Source organism: Rutilus rutilus (genome assembly GCF_951802725.1).
Source record: "Rutilus rutilus genome assembly, chromosome: 19".
Lineage (NCBI taxonomy): Eukaryota > Metazoa > Chordata > Actinopteri > Cypriniformes > Leuciscidae > Rutilus > Rutilus rutilus.
Window position 1 is genome coordinate 13,855,043 of NC_140232.1, and position 24,373 is coordinate 13,879,415.

A 24,373-nucleotide genomic window follows, 5' to 3' on the forward strand; every position below is an offset into this window, starting at 1 on the left:
CCCACCCCCAAATCATTCTTGTCGGTTATTGGCTAGAACACTGTTTGTTATGTTTCGTGGCCAACCCATACACAAAAGAAATATATTTGAATTATATTTTCAAAATATATTTTTGGAATATATGCAAATATTTGAAATTGGCCCAATAAATATATTTTAGGTAAATATATGTAAATATATTTTCATATATGTTTGAACTTTTGCTAATTTTTTCATTTGAAATATATTTTGAAATTTAAAAAGTTACCATTTTCACAAACAAACAACACATTTTCAAATTATTTTTTTAGATACACCACTTCAGCCATGGATGTGGGCATGGGAGAGCAGTGCTCTACCACTTCCCCCGCCCACATTTTTCCTACTGGTCGTGGATCAAACCAGCAACGGTCTGTTCTGGATGATCTAACAAACAGCAAAGTTTTATAGCACCACAGACACTGTTTACATTTTTTTTTTTGTGAAATCAGTCTACAACTTACTTATAGTTGTCTGTCTACATTAAAGCTAGGGTGTATTTTTGTAGAGACTAGCAATATCAAGCTAGCTTTGAAAGCACAAGATCCCTTTCAGAGCATCTCAAAAGCCACGTCTCCTCCAAAACACACGAATTGAAAAGAGGCACAGCCAGAGCGAATCTGCAAAGCATCACGCAAGAGGAAGTCAAATTACCAGTGAATGTGATTTACAACATGTTCCTGGATCAACATTCCAATCAACCAATTAGATTTACAGTTTATGTTTAGGCTCACAACCAGGGTTAGGTGCCTCTACATCAGTGTTATCATTCCCCTCTGATTTTAGGGATAAGTTATAGGTTAGGTTAAGGGTTTTCGGACAGTGATGTTGTTTACAGGATCAACAAAGATGTTGATCCAGGAACATGTTGTACTTGGTGAAATCATGTTCACCTTAAATTGCCTCATGTCTCAAAGCACATTACATTACAATAATAATGAACGCAAACAACATAGAGAGCCCCGACCAGCAGATTCATTTTGGCATTGATAATCTTGCCACAGAAACGCATAAATCCAAGTCATGATCGGCTCCGAGTGGAATGTCACGTGTTGCTATTTTATAATGACAGTAATTACGACATAGAGGAACTGAAGGTGCTGCATTTTTGCAAAACTCTAAACACAGTTCTCTACATTAGACATCGCTCCAAACTAACAGCTCTTTTGTTTCATTTGGGAAACACTGCCATTTAAATGCCACAATCATTTCCAATTACCTACACCCAATGATCTCCATAAATAGATCACTTAGAAATCAAAAATCTGTGTTTTGAGAAAGAAAGAAATTGTACCCCCTTGCATTTGTTTATAGTGTGTGTGTGTGTGTGTGTATATATATATATATATATATGAAGACTTCAGATGCAAAAGCCTCTAAGTGCCATCTGAAATTTTCTTCTAAAATGTGCATTTTTTATCAAGCTTGTATATTTAGGTTCAGTAATTTCACTTTAATGACAATTAATAGGTCATTTTCATTGCCATTAAAGTGAAATAACTGAACATAAACATACAAGCTTGATAAAAATTATCATTTTAGAAGAAAATTTCAGATGGCACTTAGAGGCTTTTGCATCTGAAGTCTTCATATATATATATATATATGTGTGTGTGTATATATATATATATATATATATATATATACTGAATATGCATACAAGCCACGTCAGAAAGTCAATTTTATTTTATAAAGCGCTTTGTACAGTTTAGATTGTTTCACAGCAGTTCACAATAGTAGCAAATTCAAATTCTGCTGTAAAGCAGCTCTAAAAAGCCAATAGTGTCATTATTCATCTCAAGTCAGTTCAGTATTGATTCAGTTCAGTTTCATAACTGTGTAAAATGCATCAGTTATGCATACTTATATACAGTGTATTTGTTCACATTCATGCACATGTGACGCACTCCTGTACACTCCACTGCAAACTGAACAAGCAAAAGACACAATATGTAGTAGCGTTTTACATTTTTCACATCTGTGTGTAGTTTGGCGTGTTTGTAGCGGTTCCTTACCGCAGTATTATCAGCAGCTATCGCATTTCTCAGGAGCTATCAGCTGACTCTCAGCTGATCCACGTTTACCTGTAGGAATACAATGCCTTTCACTGTATATAAGCTCCTTCAGTATTACCAGCAGCTATTGCGTTTCTCAGGAGCGAATTACCCTCCTCCCTCCCAAGCTCCTCCTCTCGTCAGTCAGGATTTGGCATTCTGATTCCCCTTGAATCAGAATAAATTCTCTAATTATGTTGTACTTTAAAATCTTGAATTAATGATATCTGCAATACATTCATGTTGGTTCTGTTCGGTTTACCCTAAGGGGGGTTATTGCTGGAGTTCTTGCCCAGAACGGAACCAAACCACCAATCCAAACTGTATGCTAATTGTCAATCGTATTTGACGACAGTTGTCCTGACAGAAGTGTGACATTTTGCAACTTGTGTGCGTGTTTTGTGGTTATGTGTGTAGAGCTTAGAGAAATGGAGCCATAGTTTCACAAACCGTAAGAATTTTTCACCCAGAAAGTAAAATGCTGTCATCATTTACTCACCCTCATGTCAAAACAAGCCAGTATGACTTTCTTTCTTCAGTGGGACACAAAAAGATGGCGTTTTGAACAGTTGTTGAACCCTAATGTTAGCTGTTTTGTCCGTACAATGAAAGACAATGGGGTCCAAACCAACATTGGGTCCCACTGACTCTTATTGTATGGACAAAACAGTTAACATTCGAGTCTTATTTTGTATGCCACAGAGGGAAAATAGCCACAGTTTCGGAGCAACATAGGGTAAATAATTTACAGAATGTTTGTTTTTGGTTCGACTATCCTTTTAACATTGAAAAAGCAGTCCATTCACTCATTCAGTTTTAAGAAGTGACATACCATCTCTTTTAAGCAAGTCCTTTGATTCAATAATCCTTTATTTTCAGTCATTTGACCACTCAGGAATGAGAAAATACAGTATTTTCCACCAAAATCCCATTGTATACAGTGAGTTAACACATAACCTGACTAAATAAATTATAAAGAAAATAAGAGAAGAAAATAAGTCTTCCAACACGTCTTTGAGGTTGTGCTCACAACTCAGCCTACAGAGTTTGCATTCGGTATGGTACACTGTACAATGCAGCATGGAGATTGAAAAAACATTGATAAAGTAAGACCACAGAGACAAACACAAATGATAAATAAATAGAAATAAACAAGACGAATTAAATAGACGGGGAAAAAACACATTAGTTCAAACACCAGTCCTTTGTCCAAATCATCAAAATGATCCTGAATCACATTTAAAAGGGTCCTTGCAGACAAATGGAGGAAAAAAAAACACTGTCCACCGTCGTACCTTGCAGATTCCCAAAAAGTATTTCCACTTCGCAAATTCTTCGGAACGCGCTCCCCGTGGGTCATTTTATGCGTACATGGCTTTCATGTCTACAATATTGTGTCAAAGATTTGATCGGTATTCGTGAAATTATGCAGCAGAAGAAATCCAGTCTTTTGTACATTCCTGCGTAGAATCCAGCTCTACACAGTTAGATCTGAAACTGTCTCCACACTCAACACTGTGCCTCTCTCTCTCTCTCTCTCTCTCTCTCTCTCTCTCTCCAAGCACGCAAATACACATACACATACACCCACTCACACTCAAAAATACAATAAGGCTGAAACAGGTGCTAGTGTTACAGGTATGTCTGTTATGTAGCATGTTCAGTTCTGTACCAGTCTGTGACAGGAATCGAGTCAAGAGGAATTCTTAGCGAGACTGCATTCCAAAGAAATTCAAAGTGCCACCATTGATATCTGTATGAAATAGTCTCCGTCAAAGACAAACGCACGCACATAGGTTTCCATATCAAAGGCTATTACCTGGCAGTCTTTGTTCTTTTGCAATTTTCTTGCTGATTGAATGAACTTCCTCTGTTTTCTATTGAAAATTCCAAAGCCATAGTGACTTTTGGTGTAATTGGGTCAGTCTGAAAACATTTTGAGTTTCCTATACAAATAGCAGTTTGGGGTTAAATTATCTTGCCATGTAGGTCCAAATTGCCTCTGTAATAGTGGAAGTGAATCCTCTTAGTTTAGCATCCTTACACCCGAACACACAAAGTTTAGAGACTCATTTAAGAGGCAATGTATTCACAATTCATCGATTTTTGTGTCTAAGGGACACCGCAAAGTAACATGTTATAATGGCTTGTCTTGTATTTCCTTGAGTCCTCTCTAAAATGTCACAGGACTTGCATGATGATATCATTTAAGAAGCAATGGGGAGCTAAATAGTGAGTAGAATCAAATAAATAAGTTAGCTTTGGCTCCCAGGCCATCTTCTTTCACTTATCATCGGAATTAACGGTCTTGTTCACCTGAAAAATGCCATTTGCTATTTCACTCACCCTCATGTTGAACCAAACCTGTATGACTTTGTTTCTTCTGTGGAACACAGAAGAATAGATGTTGTTTTGGACCCTGCCTACTTTCGGTATAAGGACAATGGTACCTCAAAATATCTTTTAATGTTCCACAGAAGAAGAACAACAAGAAAGTCATACAGGCTTGGTACGACATGAATGAGAGTAAATGATGACAGAATGTTTTTGGCTGAACTCTCATTTTAAAAGAAGATGCAATTGTACCGATGACTTCACGCTTTGTACATGTTGGCGGCGGTGGCGAGCGCTAACTGCCCATTGGCCGCGACCACACACGGCTCCTCCTCCAGTAGTCCATTGGGATCGGCGTGCGGGATGCTATCGTGGTAGCTGCTGAAGCTGATGTTGTCCTCCTTCAGCTCAATGGTCCAAAACGGGGCATTCAGTTTTCGGTTGCGGTACTCACGATACGTATAAACGCCTCCGACGAAGCCCATGAGGAGAACGACGACCACAATGATGACGGCGAGAATGATGACGTTAAACTGCGTCCAGGACACTACTGTTAGGGCAGAGGCCGTGCTGTTGTGTCCCGCGGAGTCTCCCGTGCCGGACTCCAGGGTCGGTAGGCTTGGGTGGGTGGTGGGGGAGGGGGAAGTGAGGAGACGGGAAGGAGGTGTAGAAGAAATGGAACTTGTGGATTTGGGGATTTGTGTTGTGGAGGTTTTGATGTCTTGAGTCGGGGAGATTCTCACAGCTGAGAGAGAGAGAGAGAGAGAGAGTCAATTATTAAAATGGTTGAAGAGACATAAAAGGATATAAATGAAATATAAATAACTTAGAGCAATTACTTGAACAAGTATTCGAGATTACGATCAATCCAAACCAAAGCGTGGATTAGGACTGCATTGTAATTATTTGTGAAATTTACTAGCAATTTCTAAGTGAAAATTGTTTCAAAGTAAATCAAAGTTTTTTTTCAGTGACATATGATATTTTTTATTTGTAGATCCTCATTTTTCTCTTATATTTAATTCAAATTATGTTTTCCCTCCCAGTAATTTAAAAAGGTAAAAAAAAGAAAAAATAGTCATTTCCTGGTGGCAAGACTGTCTGCATAAGCAACATTAAAATAAAAATACAATTATTTTTACATTATGTTATTAGGATCTATTTAAAGACATGAGCTTATGCAAATTGCTCTAAAATTGTAAGTCTCTACTATTTAAGTGATTGCATCCTCTGAAGTGACTCATAAAATCCATTTCATTATCAACATTTTAGATCCCAACAGGAAGCAACCAAAGTTGTATCTCCTGCTATTAGTCACATTTGTGATATCTCCATGTTCATTTGGACACTTCCACATGACAGAAATTGGTAATGCAACAAGCATAAAAGTTGAAGAGGTCATGAATTGAGAAATCAATCTTTCCTTGATCTTTTGACATATACGTGGTCATGGTAATACAAAAACATCCTGTAAGTTTCAGAACTCAAAACTTCCTCGTTAGTCCAAAAATAGTTTTTACTGAAACCAAGCAACCAAAACAACTTGTTTAGGATTTTGTCACATTATGAAGTAATAGTGCAACGAAAAACCGCCTCTGCAGAAAAAAATCAATGCCTACTCGCGCATGTCTTTAAGTGGTAAATACGAGAGAGAAGCAAACACAGGAACTCCAAGAACTTCAACTTTATTTGCCACAACCAAGACTTATAAAGCATATTGCCACATTGTGGCAAATGATTCAAATATGTAGCGAGATATTTTTCAACACCGGAAGTTTTCAAATCAATTCCACACGTATAATTGGTCTTGCATCAAAACAATGTGTTTGTAAGACAGGGTCAAAAACAGGATAGAAAATAGCTTATTACTAGGGGTGTAACAATATATCGTGTCACAATATATCACACTACAAAAATGCAACCATACGTATCAGTGACAATCTGTTTTGTGTATAGTTCACCCAAAATAAAAAATTACTGTGTGAGAAAAAAATTCAAGTTTTCAGAGTTTTATAGGGCCCTATTTTAATGATCTACTGCAAGCGCATGGTCTAAAGTGCATGGCGCAAGTGCACTTAGGGCAAGTCTGAATCTACTTTTGCTAGTTTAACGATTGGAAAAATGATCTGCGTGCACCCGGCGCATGGTCTAAAAGGGTTGTCCCTATTCTCTTAATGATTAATGGGTGTGTTTTGGGCATAATGTACAATAAACCAATCAGAGTCTTACCTCCCATTTCCTTTAAAAGCCAGTTGCGCTCGCGCCTTGGCGGATTGCTATTTACATGACGGAATCTGCAAGCGGAAAGACCGAATGCTTCTCCAGAGAGGAAACGGATCTGCTCGTGCGCGAGGTTAAAGCGTGCAAGCAGAACATCTGCGAGGACAAGCCGGATTCCACCATATCTTTATGTGCACACTAATAATCTTTTACACTGTAATCCTTTTCTTTTTAATATTTGGCATGTTTGTGTGCTGCTGCGCATCCCTGTGTGTGTAATAAGCAGAGTGTACACGCGTTGTGTATAGGCTATATTACTAATGCGCCCTTTCAATAACAAAAAAAATGACTGCGTCATTGCGCCATTGATCAACTGAAACCTGGTCTAAAGTCAGTCTATTTCAGTTGCCTCAAAATAGCAATGCGCCAACAATGCGCCTGAACACACCTCGTTGTCAGGCCTGCATTTGCTATTTAAACAACGTGGCGCAGGACGTGAAAATGATAATTGCGTCGGGCTGAAACTAGCAGAAAACACTTGCGTCGCGCCTGGTGCTGCATTGCGCTACATGTTTAATAGGGCCCTTAGTGTCAGCAGTACTACATTAAACTACTATATATAATTTTGAATATAATGTATAATAATGCAATGGGGGAATATTTGTGGGTCCTGATAATGCCAAATGTCTTATGTTACCAGTAAAAATGGCCTACATTATTTTAAATATATCTAGCCAGTGACCCAGTGCAAGCATATTCGTCTAAAATAATTCTGTATTTTCAGCTTCGGAATCATGAATATTTTTATTCTGGTGTCACCATTGCATTTTGTTACCTGCACGAAGTCCAAGCCTATTCATTTACACCCACAATGTAATATCAAATTTAGCATTTTAATCAACAGTACATTTTTTTGTTAACCTTTTATCATATGTCTTGTAGTATCGCAATAATAATGTATCGTGAGTTCAGTATCGTGATATGTATTGAATCGTGACATGAGGGTATCATTACACTACTATTTATTACTTCTAAATTAGGATGTGTTTTGATGTAAAAATCGTGTTAACATTATAAGTGGACCTTAGAGAACATTACAAAATATAATTTTTCCTGGTGGTGAGACTGTCTGCATAATCAACTGAAAAATACAGAAACATTAAAATAAAAATACATTTATTTTTACATTATGTTATTAGGATCTATTTAAAGACATGAGCTAATGCATATTGCTCTAAAAATTGTAGCCTAAGTCTCTACTATTTCAGTGATTGCATCCTCTGAAGTGACTCATAAAATCCATTTCATTATCAACATTTAAGATCCCCAACAGGAAGCAAATAAGACGGGTCAAGCTTTTAAATTAGTCACATTTGTAATATTTCCATGTTCATTTTGACGCCTCCAGTATAATTGTGACATGAGGGTACCGTTACACCCAGAGTTTATAATTAACTTTTTCATTCACTATTTTAAACTCTAAGTTTTTAAGTTACCGGCCATTCAGAACTTCTACTAGCCAAAAAAGAAAGAAAGAAAGAAAAAAGAAATGAATCAGATAACTATGTCACAGCTTATATATATATATGTATTCATATATAATGTAATCCAAATTTTACATTAATTTCTTATTAAAATCCTGTCATCCAGCCATCTCCTCCCCTTACTCTTTCATCCTCATCACCAAAAATGTGTTTTAGGTGGACAGATCAATACAGTACAAAGAACTGTAAATGTAGGATGTTGGAAAATAGCAATGTCTTTTCTGTCTTTTCCAAATGCTTTTTAATCTTCGCTATTGCTTCAATGCAACTGAACAAGCGCGCTGTTATTTGTTGCGTAGTTACATACATGTTCAAGTAAGCCAGATATGGCAGGTTCTGTGCAATACGCTGTATTTAATATATCATGATGACTCACGAATTGAGTATTTGTGCTAAATCTGCACAGATTTGGCTTACATGAACTTCCCCAGCAAAGTGAGTAAACATAAGTAACACGCCAAATTGGCTAGTGATTTGATAGCGTTACCCGCCACAGTTGATTTTTAGGTTGGCAGGTGTTAATTTCAAACCCTGGTTACACCCCTACTTATTACTAAATTAGGATGTCTTTTGGTGTCAAAATCTTGTTAACATTATAAGTGGACCGCAGATAACATTATAAAATAAAAAAATAAAAGTGCATATCATGACCCCTTTAAAACTTTACTGATATGTGTGGATGCAGCATACAGCTGTTAAAATGAATGTAAAGGGGCGCAGCAAGATGGCGGACAGGGAGTAACAGCAATTTTCACTAGCTGCCGCACCACTCAGCTAATTATCTGAATTTTCTCAGTTACTTCAGACGCAACACGACGGCTTTGGCTATGCCATTGTTGTAGTATGTCTTTGGAATCCTTTTGGCCAGAATCTTTTTCGAAAATCCCTCGTTCTGTCAAAAAAGCAGAGAAGAAAGACTCTTCCCCCTCGGCCGCGTTGGATAATCCGCTGGAACAAGGTAATGGTGAAGCTAGCGGCGATTTCGAATTAAGCCCGGCCATGGCGAAGGCGTTTCAACACATGACGGAGACGATTTCGAAAACAACAGATGCCAAACTTGATCCCCTAGCTGAGATTGTACATGCTCACTCCCAGGAATTGGAGAACTGTAAAACGCGGTTAGATGAGGCCGAGCGAAGAATCGTCGCGGCGGAGGAATTAGCGGATAGCATGCAGGCCCGTGTTTCAACTCTGGAAAACCAAATCGTGTCGCTTACCGAGCACGCTGATGATCTGGAGAACAGAGGACGGCGCAAAAATATACGTATTGTTGGCTTACCAGAAGGGGCAGAGGGCTCTAATGCGGTGACTTTCCTTCAAAAATGGATTCCGGAGTTTCTTTAGCTGCAGACCGAGGGAGGCTATGTCAAGATCAAAGGGCTCATCGCACCCTAGCACCCAGGCCAGGTGTCAAGGAGAGACCGCGGCCGCTGGTGGTGCGTATGCATCATTTCGGAGACAGACAGAGGATTCTTGATGCAAGTAGAAAGTTGTCCACGCATGACAATCTGCGGTTTGAGAACAATAAAATCTCCTTCTTTCAAGATTTCTCCGCGTTGGTGATCCGAAAGCGTAAGGAATTTGACTCGGCCAAACGCCGCTTGCAGGAGATCGGAGCCCGCTATGCAATGTTATATCCAGCTAAGCTGCAAGTAACGATGGGGAATACCACCAAGATCTTTGCCACGCCGGCACCGGTCTCGGAATTTATAGCGGAGACTGGTCATCGTGATCGAGACGTGGTTGCTGTCAGTTCACCTTCGGATAGGCCTGTGGTGGGTGAATGAATCTTTCGTTGCGGTGCGTGGCGCCAAAGCATTGACATGAATGCGTTTCTTTCTCCTTTTTTCTGTTTTGCGTCTGGTATATTTTCTTTCTTTTGCTGGACGGTGCGGACGTTGTGATTATGCAAGTTTATCTCTTGAGTGGGTAAAGAGTTCCCTTTATGAGTAGGGAAAGCACCTCTTCCTTTCTTATTTTATTTTTACTGTTTTTTGTTTTTGTTTTTTATTCCCGAGTTCTATCCAATGTTCTATTGGCCGGGAATATTTGTACTTCTTTCTTTTGTACAAAGCAATACAAAAAAACAAAATTATGCAAAAATCTTTTTATTTTATTGTAGTTATTATAGGAGATCTATTTATTTTATTTATTATTATCACTTTATTTTTTATCCTTTTTCATTATATTAAAATAAATGTATAGATGGTTATTAATAATGTAAGGATTTCTACATGGAATATAAGGGGTTTACATAGTAAAATTAAAATTCGGAAGGTTTTTGACTGTTTTACCTTCTACTCTCCTCCCCATAAATGTTATTCAAGGATTGACAATTTTTTTTTTGTCCCAAGTGTAATTCTGCAATATATCTCCCATTGTTTCATAAGCAATACTGTGATTTCCGATCATGCCATGGTAGTATTGGAAATGTTAGCGGGAGGATTTCCAAAATCTACTAAGCGATGGAGATTTAATACATTTCTGCTTAAAGACAAGAAGTTTCTTTTATATCTTAATTCTGAATGTAAGATTTTTTGGTCGATTAATTCAGAGTCTATGGATGATCCATCGCTGTTATGGGATACTTCCAAAGCATTTATCAGAGGATTAGTTATATCTTATTCCATTACTAAAAAACGGAAGCAAGTAGAGAAACAGGAACACTTAGAACAAGAACTCAAAAGAGCAACCGAAGATCATGTGAATGATGCGTCTCCTGCCAATCTGGAGAAGCTGGGTGTGTCACGGTGTCAGGTTGTGTTCTCCAGGTGTCCACTAGATGTCCTCCTTCCTCACGGTGTCTGTCACATTTTGAACTACATTCCCCACGATCCTTGTCTCATCATTGCACTCAGCTGTCCCTTGTCATTAATCATTGCACTCAGCCAATTCCCCATTAGCATTGTCATTTCCCTGTGTATTTAACCCTGTCTGTTTTAGTATGTGTCACGGAGTCCTTGTAATTATCACGCCACTTCTGAGGTCTGTTATTGCCCGTTGTTTTGTTCCTGTTTATGTCTGATTGCTACCTTGGTTTTGACCCCTGCTTGGACTGGATTATGATTACGGAATACCCCATTAAAATACTTACTGCTATTGGATCTTCTCCCTGTTTCTTGTGTGTGGATCGTGACAGAAGGACTCTGTCACCAAAGATCCAGCGGTATGTTTTCCGGTGTCAGATGGCCGCTGAAACGTTATTGGATTATTTTTCTATGCTATCCAAGATCCTAGAGATTCCCAGGAGTGTTCATGTCACGTCTGCCGATCCAGAGACCGTTCACGTCACGTCTGTCGATCCAGAGACTGTTCACGTCACGTCTGCCGATCCAGAGACTGTTCACGTCACGTCTGCCGAGCCTGTGCCTTCGGACAAGATGGCCACCGCCGAGCCTGTTCACGTCACGTCTGCCGAGCCTGTGTCTTCGGACAAGATGGCCGCTGCCGAGCCTGTGTCTTCGGACAAGATGGCCGCTGCCGAGCCGGATCCAGTGTCTGCGGACAAGAGGGTCGCCGCCGAGCCTGTTCACGTCACGTCTGCCGAGTCTGTGTCTTCGGACAAGATGGCCGCCGCTGAGCCTGTGTCTTCGGACAAGATGGCCGCCGCCGAACCGGTGGTGTCTGTTCCTGAGCCGGTGGTGTCTGTTCCTGAGCCAGTGGTGTCTGTTCCTGAGCCGGTGGTGTCTGTTCCTGAGCCGGTGGTGTCTGTTCCAATTCCTGAGCCGGAGCCGGTGGTGTCTGTTCCAGTTCCTGAGCCGGTGGTGTCTGTTCCTTTTCCTGAGCCGGAGCCGGTGGTGTCTGTTCCTGAGCCGGTGGTGTCTGTTCCTTTTCCTGAGCCGGAGCCGGTGGTGTCTGTTCCTTTTCCTGAGCCGGAGCCGGTGGTGTCTGTTCCTGTTCCTGTTCCTGAGCCGGTGGTGTCTGTTCCTGTTCCTGAGCCGGTGGTGTCTGTTCCTGTTCCTGTTCCTGAGCCGGTGGTGTCTGTTCCTGTTCCTGAGCCGGTGGTGTCTGTTCCAGTTCCTGAGCCGGTGGTGTCTGTTCCAGTTCCTGAGCCGGTGGTGTCTGTTCCTCCGCCGTGGCCGCCCGAGGGGTCGTCTCCGCCCTGGCCGCCCGATGGACTGTCTGCTCTGCCCTGGCCGCCCGATGGACTGTCTGCTCCGCCCTGGCCGCCCGATGGACTGTCTGCTCCGCCCTGGTCGCCCGAGGGAGAGTCTCCGCCCTGGCTGCCCGAGGGAGAGTCTCCGCCCTGGCCGCCAGATGAACTGTCACTCCCTGTCCCCGTTTCCCTCCATGGACCTGGCCCCCCATCCCTCCCCCTGATCCTTCAATGTTCTGCCTCCCGCCTTGGACTCTTGTTTTGTGTTGTAGTTTTTGTCGTCTTGTAGCGTCTGGTAACCGCTCCGTAGAGGGGGGGGTTATGTCACGGTGTCAGGTTGTGTTCTCCAGGTGTCCACTAGATGTCCTCCTTCCTCACGGTGTCTGTCACATTTTGAACTACATTCCCCACAATCCTTGTCTCATCATTGCACTCAGCTGTCCCTTGTCATTAATCATTGCACTCAGCCAATTCCCCATTAGCATTGTCATTTCCCTGTGTATTTAACCCTGTCTGTTTTAGTATGTGTCACGGAGTCCTTGTAATTATCACACCACTCCTGAGGTCTGTTATTGCCCGTTGTTTTGTTCCTGTTTATGTCTGATTGCTACCTTGGTTTTGACCCCTGCTTGGACTGGATAACGATTACGGAATACCCCATTAAAATACTTACTGCTATTGGATCTTCTCCCTGTTTCTTGTGTGTGGATCATGACAGGGTGTAATACGTGATTCTTTGTTATCGCAACAAGCCAACACTAAAATACTGTTTTCAAAGCAAAGACTGTATGAGCATGGCAATTAGCCTAACAAGTATCTATCTTATTTACTGAAGGAGAAATCTGGCCCGCAGTTTATCACCTCTATTATGGATTCTTCTGGAAAGCAATCATTGATTGTGGTGTTATAAATGACACGTTTAAGCAGTTTTATTATGACTTATATCAAACTGAATATTTCTCTCAACAATATAACGCTATGGAAAATTTCTTTGATCATTTAACACTCCCTAGTATATCTGATGATCAGAGAATGGTTTTGAATGCCCCCATTTCAAGGGAAGAAGCCTTAATTGCTTTACATAGTTTACAGTCTGGCAAATCCCCAGGTCTGGACGGTCTGGTGAGTGAAGTATATAAAGATACATTTGGAGTAAACGAAAACCAAGATTAAAATTTTCAAAGTTGCAACTTTCTAGTTCTAAAGGGGGTTTGGATTTGCCAAACATTAGAAAATATCAATTGGCCTGCCAGCTCAGATTCACTGCCGAATGGTTCAGAGAGGATCCTAAATCTTCTTGGGTTGATTTAGAGGCCTTACAGTTATCATGTCCTTTACAAAATCTGCTATTTGTTAGAAGTTTCAAGGTAATTAAGGCACTATGTGATAACACAATTGTGCTTAATACGTGGAAGGCCTGGTGCATCATACGTAGAATTGAGGGCAGGGCTGGTATGTCTTCTCCGCTGACTCCCATTTACAATAATCCAGAGTTTATGCCTAGCCTTTTAGATTCTGGTTTTAAGGTCTGGCAGGATCATGGGTTATGTAGACTTGGTGATTTGTTCAACGAAGGTTCTCTATTATCTTTTGAAGATTTAGTTATAAAATACAAGCTGCCCAGATCCAGCTTTTTCAGATTTCTCCAAATCAGAGATTATATATTTAAAAATACTGCCCTTGTCACTAACCACTCTGTGTCGGCTGTTGAGAAGATTCTCTTGAATCCCCCATTGAGAAAGCAGATATCTTGCTTTTATAACACCCTTTGCTTATATGAAGTGGCAAACACGCAAGACCTTAGAAGATTATGGGAGGGTGAGTTGAAACGGACTATAACAGAGGAGGATTGGGAGCGGGTTTGGACTCAGGCAAATAAAATTTCTGTTTGCAACAGGGCTAGAACTATTCAGCTCAGGGTTGTGCATAGAATGCATATCACACCACTCCTTAGAAGTAAATTTGACCCAAGTAATTCTCCATTATGTCTTAAATGTAGGGTGGAAGTGGGGGACCATTTTCATTGGTTTTGGGACTGTTCTGTAATTAGAACTTATTGGTCAAAAGTGGTTCAGTATATGAGCAAATGTTTGGATTAGTGTTACAGCTGGACCCATTGTTTTTGATTTTAGGTCTTCCAAATAGACATTTGCCAAATAGATTCGCTAGGCGTTTATTTGGCATCCTAGCCTTTGCTGCTAGAAAAAATATATTGTTGTCCTGGATCAGTGATAAACCTCCTTCTTTAAGAGGATGGCATAAGATTATTAGAGAAATGATTCCATTAGAATATCTAACATGCGTTACACATTTATCAACTGAAGATTTCCATCAGACATGGACCCCATACCTTGATTGTATTGATGATTCTTTAAGTAATATTTTGAGGTTTGGTATATTATAATGCTCCTGTGACTTTTATTTATTTTTATTTTTTTTTACTTTATTTACTTATTATCATTATTAATATTTGTACTGTAATTACCGGGCTTTGTTGTTGTTGTTGTTGTTTTTTTTTTTTTTCTGTTCAGGTTGTTAATGGTTGTAATGTTGATAAAAAAGATAAAAAAAAAAAAAAAATGAGTGTAAAAAAAAAAAAACGTTTAAAACTTACAATACAATTATATTCAGTTCACTGTCAATCTAATGTTAGACACCACAATACATTAAATAAGGCGTTTGACACTGCACACCTTTGACAACGCCTTATTTTATGTATTGTGGTGTCTAACATTAGATTAGAACGCAGGAAGTCTACACTGACCATAAACAACTGTCCTCAACATAGATAGGGCCTAGTTATCCTCAGAAAGGTAAAAGTGCGAACGGTGTCATAAAATCATTAAAAATTATCCAGACTACACCAAAGCTTGCATTCATTATTTATGTCTCATGAGATCCTAGCAACGCCTTCAGCGACAAAAATTCCCGCAAATACCATTGACATGACATCCCTTGGGAGTTACTGATTAAAAAAAAAAAATTGCAGTGACATGTTATTTCGTCATTGGGACAACAGACTCCCATAGTCCATTCAATGACCACTTGATACTAGAGATGTACCGATCTCTACGCCCAAAACCCATTATTAAGAATGACCTCTGCCAATACCGATTGTAAAATCTCTCCCAACTAATGCTGTAAACTATACAGGGAACCCTCTCATTTTGGTACTGTAACATATTAGACTCAGGGAGAGCAGAGGGATCCCTCTACAGAGTTTTATTTGTAGCAACAGGGTAAATCATAAAGTTGCAAACCAGGCAAAGAACAAAGTCCAGGGTCAAATACTAAGAAAACTGTCCAATCAGGCAACCAAATCCAAAACACAAAACCGAGCAAGTAACAGATAGGCCTAATCCAAAATCAAGGCAAGACACAACAATAGGGAAAATGCTCAGAATTGCAGACCTTGCAAACAAAACTTTGCAATGACCAAAGGGAATCAGGCTTCTTAAATAGTAAACAGAGGATAGAGTTCAGTATACAGGAAAGGGTGCCATCTACCGGGATGTTACCGGTAGACTGCTATTATATTAGAGGTTAAAATTAACAGCAGAGTCATATTCAACTGCTTTTTATTTTCAGATATAATTATTACATTCAAATAAAACTGAAATGTTTGTATACAACTCAGTTGCACATAAGGGAATTTTCATAAACTAAATTTAAGCATACGCATATAATTGATAGTAAATAAGCTCCTGCTTGCTTCCCATACACAAAAGAATTGTATTTGAAATATATTTTCTGGATATGTTTTGGAATATATGCAAATATTTGAAATTGGCCCAATAAATATATTTCATACTTATATTTCATATATTTTTGTTATATTTCAGAATATATTTCAATGTATTTGGAATATATGCCACATATATTTTTGACACTTTTGGGGACCCGTACAGAAAAAAATACATTGAAATATATTCTGAAATATAACAAAAATATATGAAATATAAGTATGAAATATATTTATTGGGCCAATTTCAAATATGTGCATATATTCCAAAACATATCCAGAAAATATATTTCTTTTGTGTATGGGTTTATAGCTTACTAACGAACTGTGAACTTTCCTGAGGTAAATGCAACGATAAGTGACATATTGTTCACAAGCTGTTTTATTGAATTCTTTCTACGATTGAAACATTGATTGAGATTACATGAAACATGATACATTTTGGTAAGTTGTACTATATCTTTCAACACACCGTTTGATGATCATGCATGTTCTTTTTGTGTTTATAACTTGTATTAAAGTGGCAGCAAAGCTGCTGCCGCTGAGCTGAGGTGATCTGTTATGTCACATTTAAGAGCTTCAAAATTCATATTGTTCGAATTTTGTTGCAAAAAATACACAATTTGTAAGCTAAGACTGCTTTAACATCACTATTATTTTTTTAAACTGTTAATGCATTACTGTTGTGTTAACAGCCCTATATTCAACACAAGAGACATTTTCTTTGAGTTGGTCAATGGCCGATATTGAAAATAATTGGTTTTATTGGCCGATACTACTTACTGGCCTATTCATCGGTGCATCCCTATATATTGCCAGGGTAATTTTCCAGAAATTCTCCAAGACATTTTTAATTTTACTACAGTGGGAATGAATGACAAGAATCATGCCCTAAAGTAAGATATTGCTCTCTCCATAAGAGATCATGATAAAAAGATCATGGTCATGACTTCATGACATCAGTTTTTAATATGAGCTCTTAATTATACATTATAAAAACAACTGATTCTCTTGTTGCTGTGATGGATTTTTTTAATGAATACAATAGTAAACTGTATTTCAAACTAATCATAATTCTAACATCTAACCTTACTTCTCCTTTTGGCCTAACATTCTAACACTTGAACAAAATGTACTCTGAAGATTGTGTCGAAACCAGTGGAAAATCCTGAGATGCTGGCTAGACAATATAAAAAATATAACAGTCTAGAATATACATATTGAGTAATCAACTGAACTTCTAACCTTTTCTATTTTTTTTTTTTTTTTTTATGATTTGAGATCTAAGTTTGCTTCGAGTTTGCATATGAAGAACCAATCAAATTGTAGGAAAACTATGTAAATGTATCATGTCACTTTTTGCCATACTTCTATTCAATAAAAACTGATGTATTCCTTTTGCTGTTGGGATTCTCTCTGAAATTTGTCTAAGATCCTCCGGCCGTGATTAAAGCATATTCGAAGGCATTTTCTGAAGTCTGTTTAGCTATTGCTGCCCAGCAAGTTAGGGTTAGGGGACCCAGGAAGACTTAAGTCAGGTGCGAAAGAAGAAATATCTACCACATTGCCAATGTCAATTACATGGCAAAAACATTGGAACTATTTGAACATAAAAATATTAGTCAATATATAAATCAATGAACAACAAAGAAACACATAACATGTACTAGAACAAGTGGCAGGTCTATTAGTTTGCATTTACACTTAATGCACAGATCTATTTTGGCATGTCAGATTTTTTGACCTATCCATTGCTATGGTTATCACTATGTCAATAAACAAGAATTTGGATTAAATCCCACATTTAAATATGATTGTCACTCCCAAAATTTTGCAGTGTGTACTTAGCAGCATGAAAAATAAAACGTTCATTCAAATTGTGAATGGGTTATAAACAGAGAGAGTTACACCGTGTCCTAACCAGACGCGATAAGATTCCAGCGACAAATAATTTGTCTGTCCACACTTGACACGACGCGACGGCGGAGACACCCCTCGCTGCAGACTGTAGCGCGGTGACGTCACGTATGTACGTCACGTTTGTGTTACCACGCATGCGCAAAGTATGACGTATCGTCTGTTTATAATACGCACGTGTTCATTTCAATCACTTCCGGCGATGGATTCGATGACAGTAAGTCAATAAGCATTATTTATGCTTTAAGACATTGATGTAAGTTGCACTTTTTGCTCTTTGCACTTGGAAACAGAACCCACATTTTCTGGCATTGTAGTCATGTGAAAAAGTTATGGTGTGAGGTGTCTTATGTTTATTAAGGAAAAGGTACTCTTTAATTTTGTTTTGCATTTTGAAAAGGTAATTTTTGGATATTCAAAGTATGATAACAGTGTGATTAAGGAGGCTTTTGTATATACATATATATTTTATATATGTGTGTTTTCTTTGCTCCCCTGGCTCTAAAATGTATGTTGTATTGTTTTGTTGTTTAAAGCAATTAAAAAAATATATACATTTATGCTGTTTTAACAATTGTGCTTTTGTGTTAACGGCTTTTAATTGTAAGAGATGCCATAGAGCGCGCCATAAATGTTTTATCATAGGCCTATATGTTAGCATTCAAAATGACAGGGTTTCAGCAAATCTTAAAATGATATGTAAAAGTCTTAATTCACCTTTAAACAAATTAAGGCTTGAAAGATATCTTCAAATAGAGCAGAAAGACTTAAATTAATGAAGTCATGTAGTTGATTGTTGCATGCATTGCATTGTCTGTCTGTGCAATCTATCCATCGTCTGTTCTTCCTATCTGTCTATCTGTCATCTGTCTATCCATCTATCTCTATCTGCCTATCTGTCTGTGTCTGACAGACTGTATTGCCTTCAAAACTTTCAGCTTCAAAACTACTTTGAACTTCAAATTGAAAACCTTCAAACTTCAAGCTTTTAAAACTATTTCAAACTTTCAGGCTAGGCTTTGTCAAGCCAACCTAAAGTTTGTCTTTCTTGACAAACTTTTTTTTAACTAGTTTATGTTGTTCATAAACAAAGTAAGTCTCTTAGGTACTTTACAGACAAATCCAATAATACTCAAACATATCTTTGTCTAACATCTTCCTATAATATGTATAAAATACTTAAAAAAAGAAATTCCTTATATGACTGTACTATGTTAATGCCTTTCTTCAAAATGATTCTTTATTGTTTGTTTTGTATTTTATACAAATTAGGTGTTGTGAACTGGAGTGCAATATAAGCAAGAGTTCTGGGTGCCCTATACTCGTTGACTCTGTGCTTGCACTGCACTGCAATATACAAGGACTGCCCACCTGGGTATGTAGGTGATGGCAGAAGGAGTCCTGTGTGGATTTTATTCCGATAAGGAGGTTGAGGGCTGTTGCTCAGTTGATTTGTTTTTCAATGATGGAGGGGAATTTCAAGCTGAGTAGATCTGAAGTGTGTGTGTGTGTGTGTGTGTGTTGATGTACAGATATGTTTGTGATTATCTGTATGTGTACATATTTCTTTTACACAATTATCATCTTTGTTTTGAAATAAAATTGTGAGTTTACAATTGTGACTCACTGTTATGAGTTTGTTTTTTTGAGTTGGCATGCATAAAATGGGATACAGAGATTGACAATGTACTGTATGTAGTTGGTTTAACTTCATTCAAACTAATGGAATAAATGTTTTATAATAGCCTATATAATGCACAAAAATAAACAATTATTAACTATTGCAGAGGAATGATTAAAATAAGAAATATATAAGGTGCCATTAATGTTTACAGTAATTTTGTAATTTAAACAGTGAAGTGCAACAGAATGTGAAAAACTTGAAATAAAATACTACACAGATATTACACAATATATACTCTGAAATTCCTTATAAGTTTACCTTAGATCAGGCATAGTTAAAATGATGTACTCCTTTTTGCTGCTTTCATTATTACTTTAGAGTTTTTTTAATACATTAACATTTTTAAAAAAGATGTCAAATTTGCGCATGCGTTTTAAAGACGCATGACGTCAAAACACGTGACATCACCGCGATATGGCGCATGCGTGGTAACACATACGTGATGTGAATACGTGACGTAACCGTGACGTACAGTCTGCAGCGAGGAGTACTTGCGACTGAGGAGTTTGCCAGCGGGTTCTCGTCTTGTGGGGGGTGGGGTTCCAAGATGGCGGTTCCAAGATGGCGTCCTGCTAAGTATGCCTTTATCGGACTCTGCTGACAAATATTCTTTTAACAGCCAAACTACACTACTTACAATTCTGTTACATGTATTTGTTTACATAAATACTTCATACTGCCCCTCGATAGCAGACAAAAGGAAAGAAAAAGAGATGTCGCATGCTTCACGTGTGTCCGATGGGAGCTTCCACAGCTATTCATCTCCCGGTGAGATCCTCTTATCTACTCCGCTTCCGGAGAGCCCAGGTAAGCCCCCTTCAAAGAAAGGCAAAGCAGAAGACGACGCCGTGATTTCCACTCTCTCACAGCTGATAAATAATCGCTCGGATGCCCTGGAGAAAATAGTGGATGACAACGCTCTTAAAGGAGAACTTGGTAACTTTTTTAACATAATAAAACTGTCTAGAAATCATTTGGATGGTTAAACAACCTGTTCTGGTGATATTGGTGACTTTCCCCGCTCCCCCCAGCGTTCCCAGGCGGAAAACCAACCTTGCAACTTGGGGACTACCGTCCCGGCAAGATAGAAATTGGAAGTCTCGTGAGAAGCGAGAACGAGAATGAGCGCGAAACACGAATTGCTTTACGGCAATTCAACATAAACACACACGCATGTATGATGTATTACCAGATTACCCACCTCGGTAGACATAGCTCCACACGATACAGTTGGCTTGCTCCGATCAAAACAAACGCACATGAGCAGCAGTAGAGAGGGGGAGGAGGCCGCCGCAAGTGAGTTTTTTACGACCGTGTTGTGAAATATACGCCCCCCCACAGCTGTAGGGGGAGCTCGTGGGGAAAACATGCGACAACAAAAGGGAAAATCAGCGAAGAAGTGACTAGAGTTCGCTAGAGTTGCCGAGTTCTCCTTTAAAATTGAAGGGCTAAAAAAGACGGTGGACTTTGTATGTGCCGAGTTGAATGATATTAAAGGGCAAGTTGGCCACGTCGAAGCTAGACTAAATACTGAAGAAAAGAAGATGGAGCTCTGCGAAATAAGAATTGCAGACTTGGAGAGGTACTCTCGCCGCTGGAACCTGCGTTTGCATGGAGTACCTGAAAAGGAAAATGAAAATGCCAGAACCGAATCTATCCGTATTTGTGTGGCCATATATCCAGAGGAGAGCAAAACTCTTCCAGATAAGATCGACCCTGTCCACCGCATTGGGAAGAGGCTTCCGAATACCTCAAGGCCGCGCGCGATCATTATTCAGTTTTCCTCACGTGTGATGAGAGATGTTGTGTGGAGAGCGGCGAAATCATCAGAGTTTCTGCGGGCGAACGGTCTTCGTTTTACTGAGGATCTCACTGTTTTTGACCGAGAAAGGAGGAAGTTGCTGTGGCCGGCTGTTGAAAAGGCCTGCAAGGAGGGCAAAAGGGCGCATTTTGTCGGACACCGTGCATTCATCGAGGGCTCTGAAATTAACCCTACGTAAGCCTGTTCCAACTGTTCATCTCATTCCAAGTGAGCCTTTTTGAGCTCTACCTTTTCGTTATGGAGCAGGACTATTGATGGCTGTAAGCGCACTTTACTTGGCCTTGTCGTCAGCTGCTTATGCGTTGTCAACCTCAGTAAGCTCGGTTATCTGCTGTTCGTTGTTAAAAGAGTTCTTTTTGTATGTCTATTTCTATTATTTCTCTCAATGCCAGGGGGCTAAGAGACATTACTAAACGGAAGGCTTTGCTTCTGTATGCCAAATCGTTCAAGACTGATTTTTTTTTTTTTTTTCAAGAGTCCGACTGGGTTGCCAGCGATACTACTTTTTGGAAAAATCAGTGGAACAATGATGTTTGGATGGCTCACGGTTAGGAGCGTTCAGCTGGAGTTCTGGCTTTGAAAAACCTTTTTGCTGGGGACGTTTTGCCCTACTTAAGCGACCCGAATGGACATTTTCTGCTTATGGTCATTTGTTTAAACAATACTGTTGTAATACTAATTCATATCTATGGGTATAATAGTTCACATGAGAATGATCTATTGATTGATGCGATAGAAGGGAAAATTCTGCTGTGGCTTAATGCATACCCAAATGCCTTAGTTTTCATTGGTGGGGACTTTAATATTGTACCTGATAATAATCTCGATAGACTGCCACCTAAACAGTCTGCCTCTGCTAATCCTAAATTAAAGATATTAATGGATAAATGTGATATTATTGATATTTGGAGGGAAACATTTCCGAACACTAAATCCTATACTTGGAGTAACAAAAATTGTTCTAGACAGTCCCGAATAGACTACTGGCTTGTTTCACAATCTGTTAGGGATTTCAATGTTTCTGTTAACATTCTCCCTTCACCCATGACTGATCATAAAGCAACTCTCATCCAATCCCCTCTAACTTCAGTTATCTCTTCTTCAAGACCTAGAGCCTCTTACTGGAAGTTTAACTCTTCTTTGCTTAAGCATGATCAATTAAGGAAAAACATTTTAGTTTTGATTGAGTATTACTGGATCAAAGCACAAAAGGAAAATAAATACGGCCTCATTTGGGAACTTCGTAAACATGAAATTAGCAAGTGTGCTAGGAATTTTGGCAGCCTTCTAGCTAAACGTAAAAGACTTGAAGAAGAGACTGTCATTTCCAAAATAATGACTCTCTCTGGGAAAATGCAGGATGGTTTGTCAGAAGCTGAATTGGCAGAATTTATTGATCTGCAAACTCAGTTAGACTGAGTGTATAAGAATAAGGCGGAGGGTGCTTTTATTCGCTCTAGAAGAAGGTGGCTAGAACAAGGAGAACAAAGTACTGCATATTTCTTCAGAATGGAAAAGAATACTTTTAGAAATTTAACTATTAATTCTTTAAATTTAAATGGTAAGGTTATTTCTGACCCAAAGGAAATCGGCACATTTTGTGCAAACTTCTACTTAAATCTTTACAGCTCTAAATATTGCAAAGACTCAGCTTTGTCTTTTTACCAGTCTTTGAAAGATGTTAGGACATTATCTAATGAAGATAAGAGCACCTGCGATCGTGATTTATCTATTGATGAAATAATTGAGTCTATTGAAGCTCTTAAGAACAATAAGTCTCCGGGCACAGATGGGCTGACAGCCGAATTGTACAAAAGTTTTGCTTTAGATTTAGCACCTTTCCTGCTTGAAACTTATTTGGAGAGTATTGCGTCTGAGACACTTCCACCTACTTTATTACAGGGATTACTTACTTTAATACCAAAACCTAAGAAAGGCATTCTTTTGATTGATAAATGGCGTCCAATCTGCTTGTTAAACTGTGATTATAAGATATTAGCTTTGTTACTCGCCAAAAGACTTCAGGTCAGGTTCAGGTTTCAAAGAGGCATACTGCTAACAATATACTTTTCAGGATTATTTGGAAATTTTCTGGAACTTTTAGAAAGTTTCTGGAAATTTACCAGAAATATTCAGCCCCTTTGCAACCCTAATTATAACTCAGTTAGCTGATGATCCCACACTCTTTTTAAAAAACAACTTGCAGATCCCTATTTGCTCTCGATCTTATCAAAGTGTTCTCAAAAGCTTTTGGTCTTTCTCAGAATTTAGATAAATGTGAACTTCTTCCCTTAAAGTCTTGTTCTGCTCCATTCCTGCACAATATTCCTGTTAAGTCTCAAGTAAACTATATGGGTGTTACAGTTACGTCAATGCGAGAAGGAATTTAAACTTGAATCCAGTAATTACTAAAGCTAAGAAAATGTTTAATTCCTGGCTCCAAAGAGACTTGTCTTCACGAGGAAGGATTCTCCTCGCCAAAGCGGATGGTGTTTCTAGATTGACCTACCCTGCTCTTTCTCTGCATGTGGACAAGACAATTTGTGTAGAGGCTGATATAATGCTTTTTGATTTTTTATGGAAATTCAAGAGACATTACATAAAAAAAATCTGTTGTCATAAATAGCTTTGAACTTTCTTGATTTTGCATCTTTAAACAATAGGTTTAAAATCAATTGGTTGAAGCAGTTCTTGTATGATTCTGATTCAATATGGAATGCTATTCCCAATTAAATTTTTTCTAAAGTTGGTGGTCTCCCCTTTCTGATAGTATGTAATTATAATATCTCTAAATTGCCCATCAAATTGTCAAATTTCCATAAGCAGGTGCTTTTGGACTGGCACTTGATTTACAAAGATAATTTTAGTCCCCACAGGTATTTTATTTGGAATAACCATGATATCCGATATAAAAATAAAACACACTTCTTTTCAGATTGGTT

At 38.7% G+C, this 24,373-nt stretch overlaps 1 protein-coding gene across 1 annotated transcript in view; it reads right to left on the bottom strand.

Moving 5' to 3' along the window:
- Window positions 1–2,914: 2,914 nt before the first annotated feature.
- The window catches only part of LOC311277949 (multiple epidermal growth factor-like domains protein 9), a 71,908-nt gene continuing 50,449 nt past the window's right edge, over window positions 2,915–24,373 (bottom strand). The window contains exon 6 of the mRNA XM_084388454.1: window positions 2,915–5,151. Within this exon, the coding sequence (XP_084244580.1) occupies window positions 4,667–5,151 (485 nt within the window). The 3' untranslated portion in view covers window positions 2,915–4,666. The remainder of the gene's footprint in view (window positions 5,152–24,373) is intronic.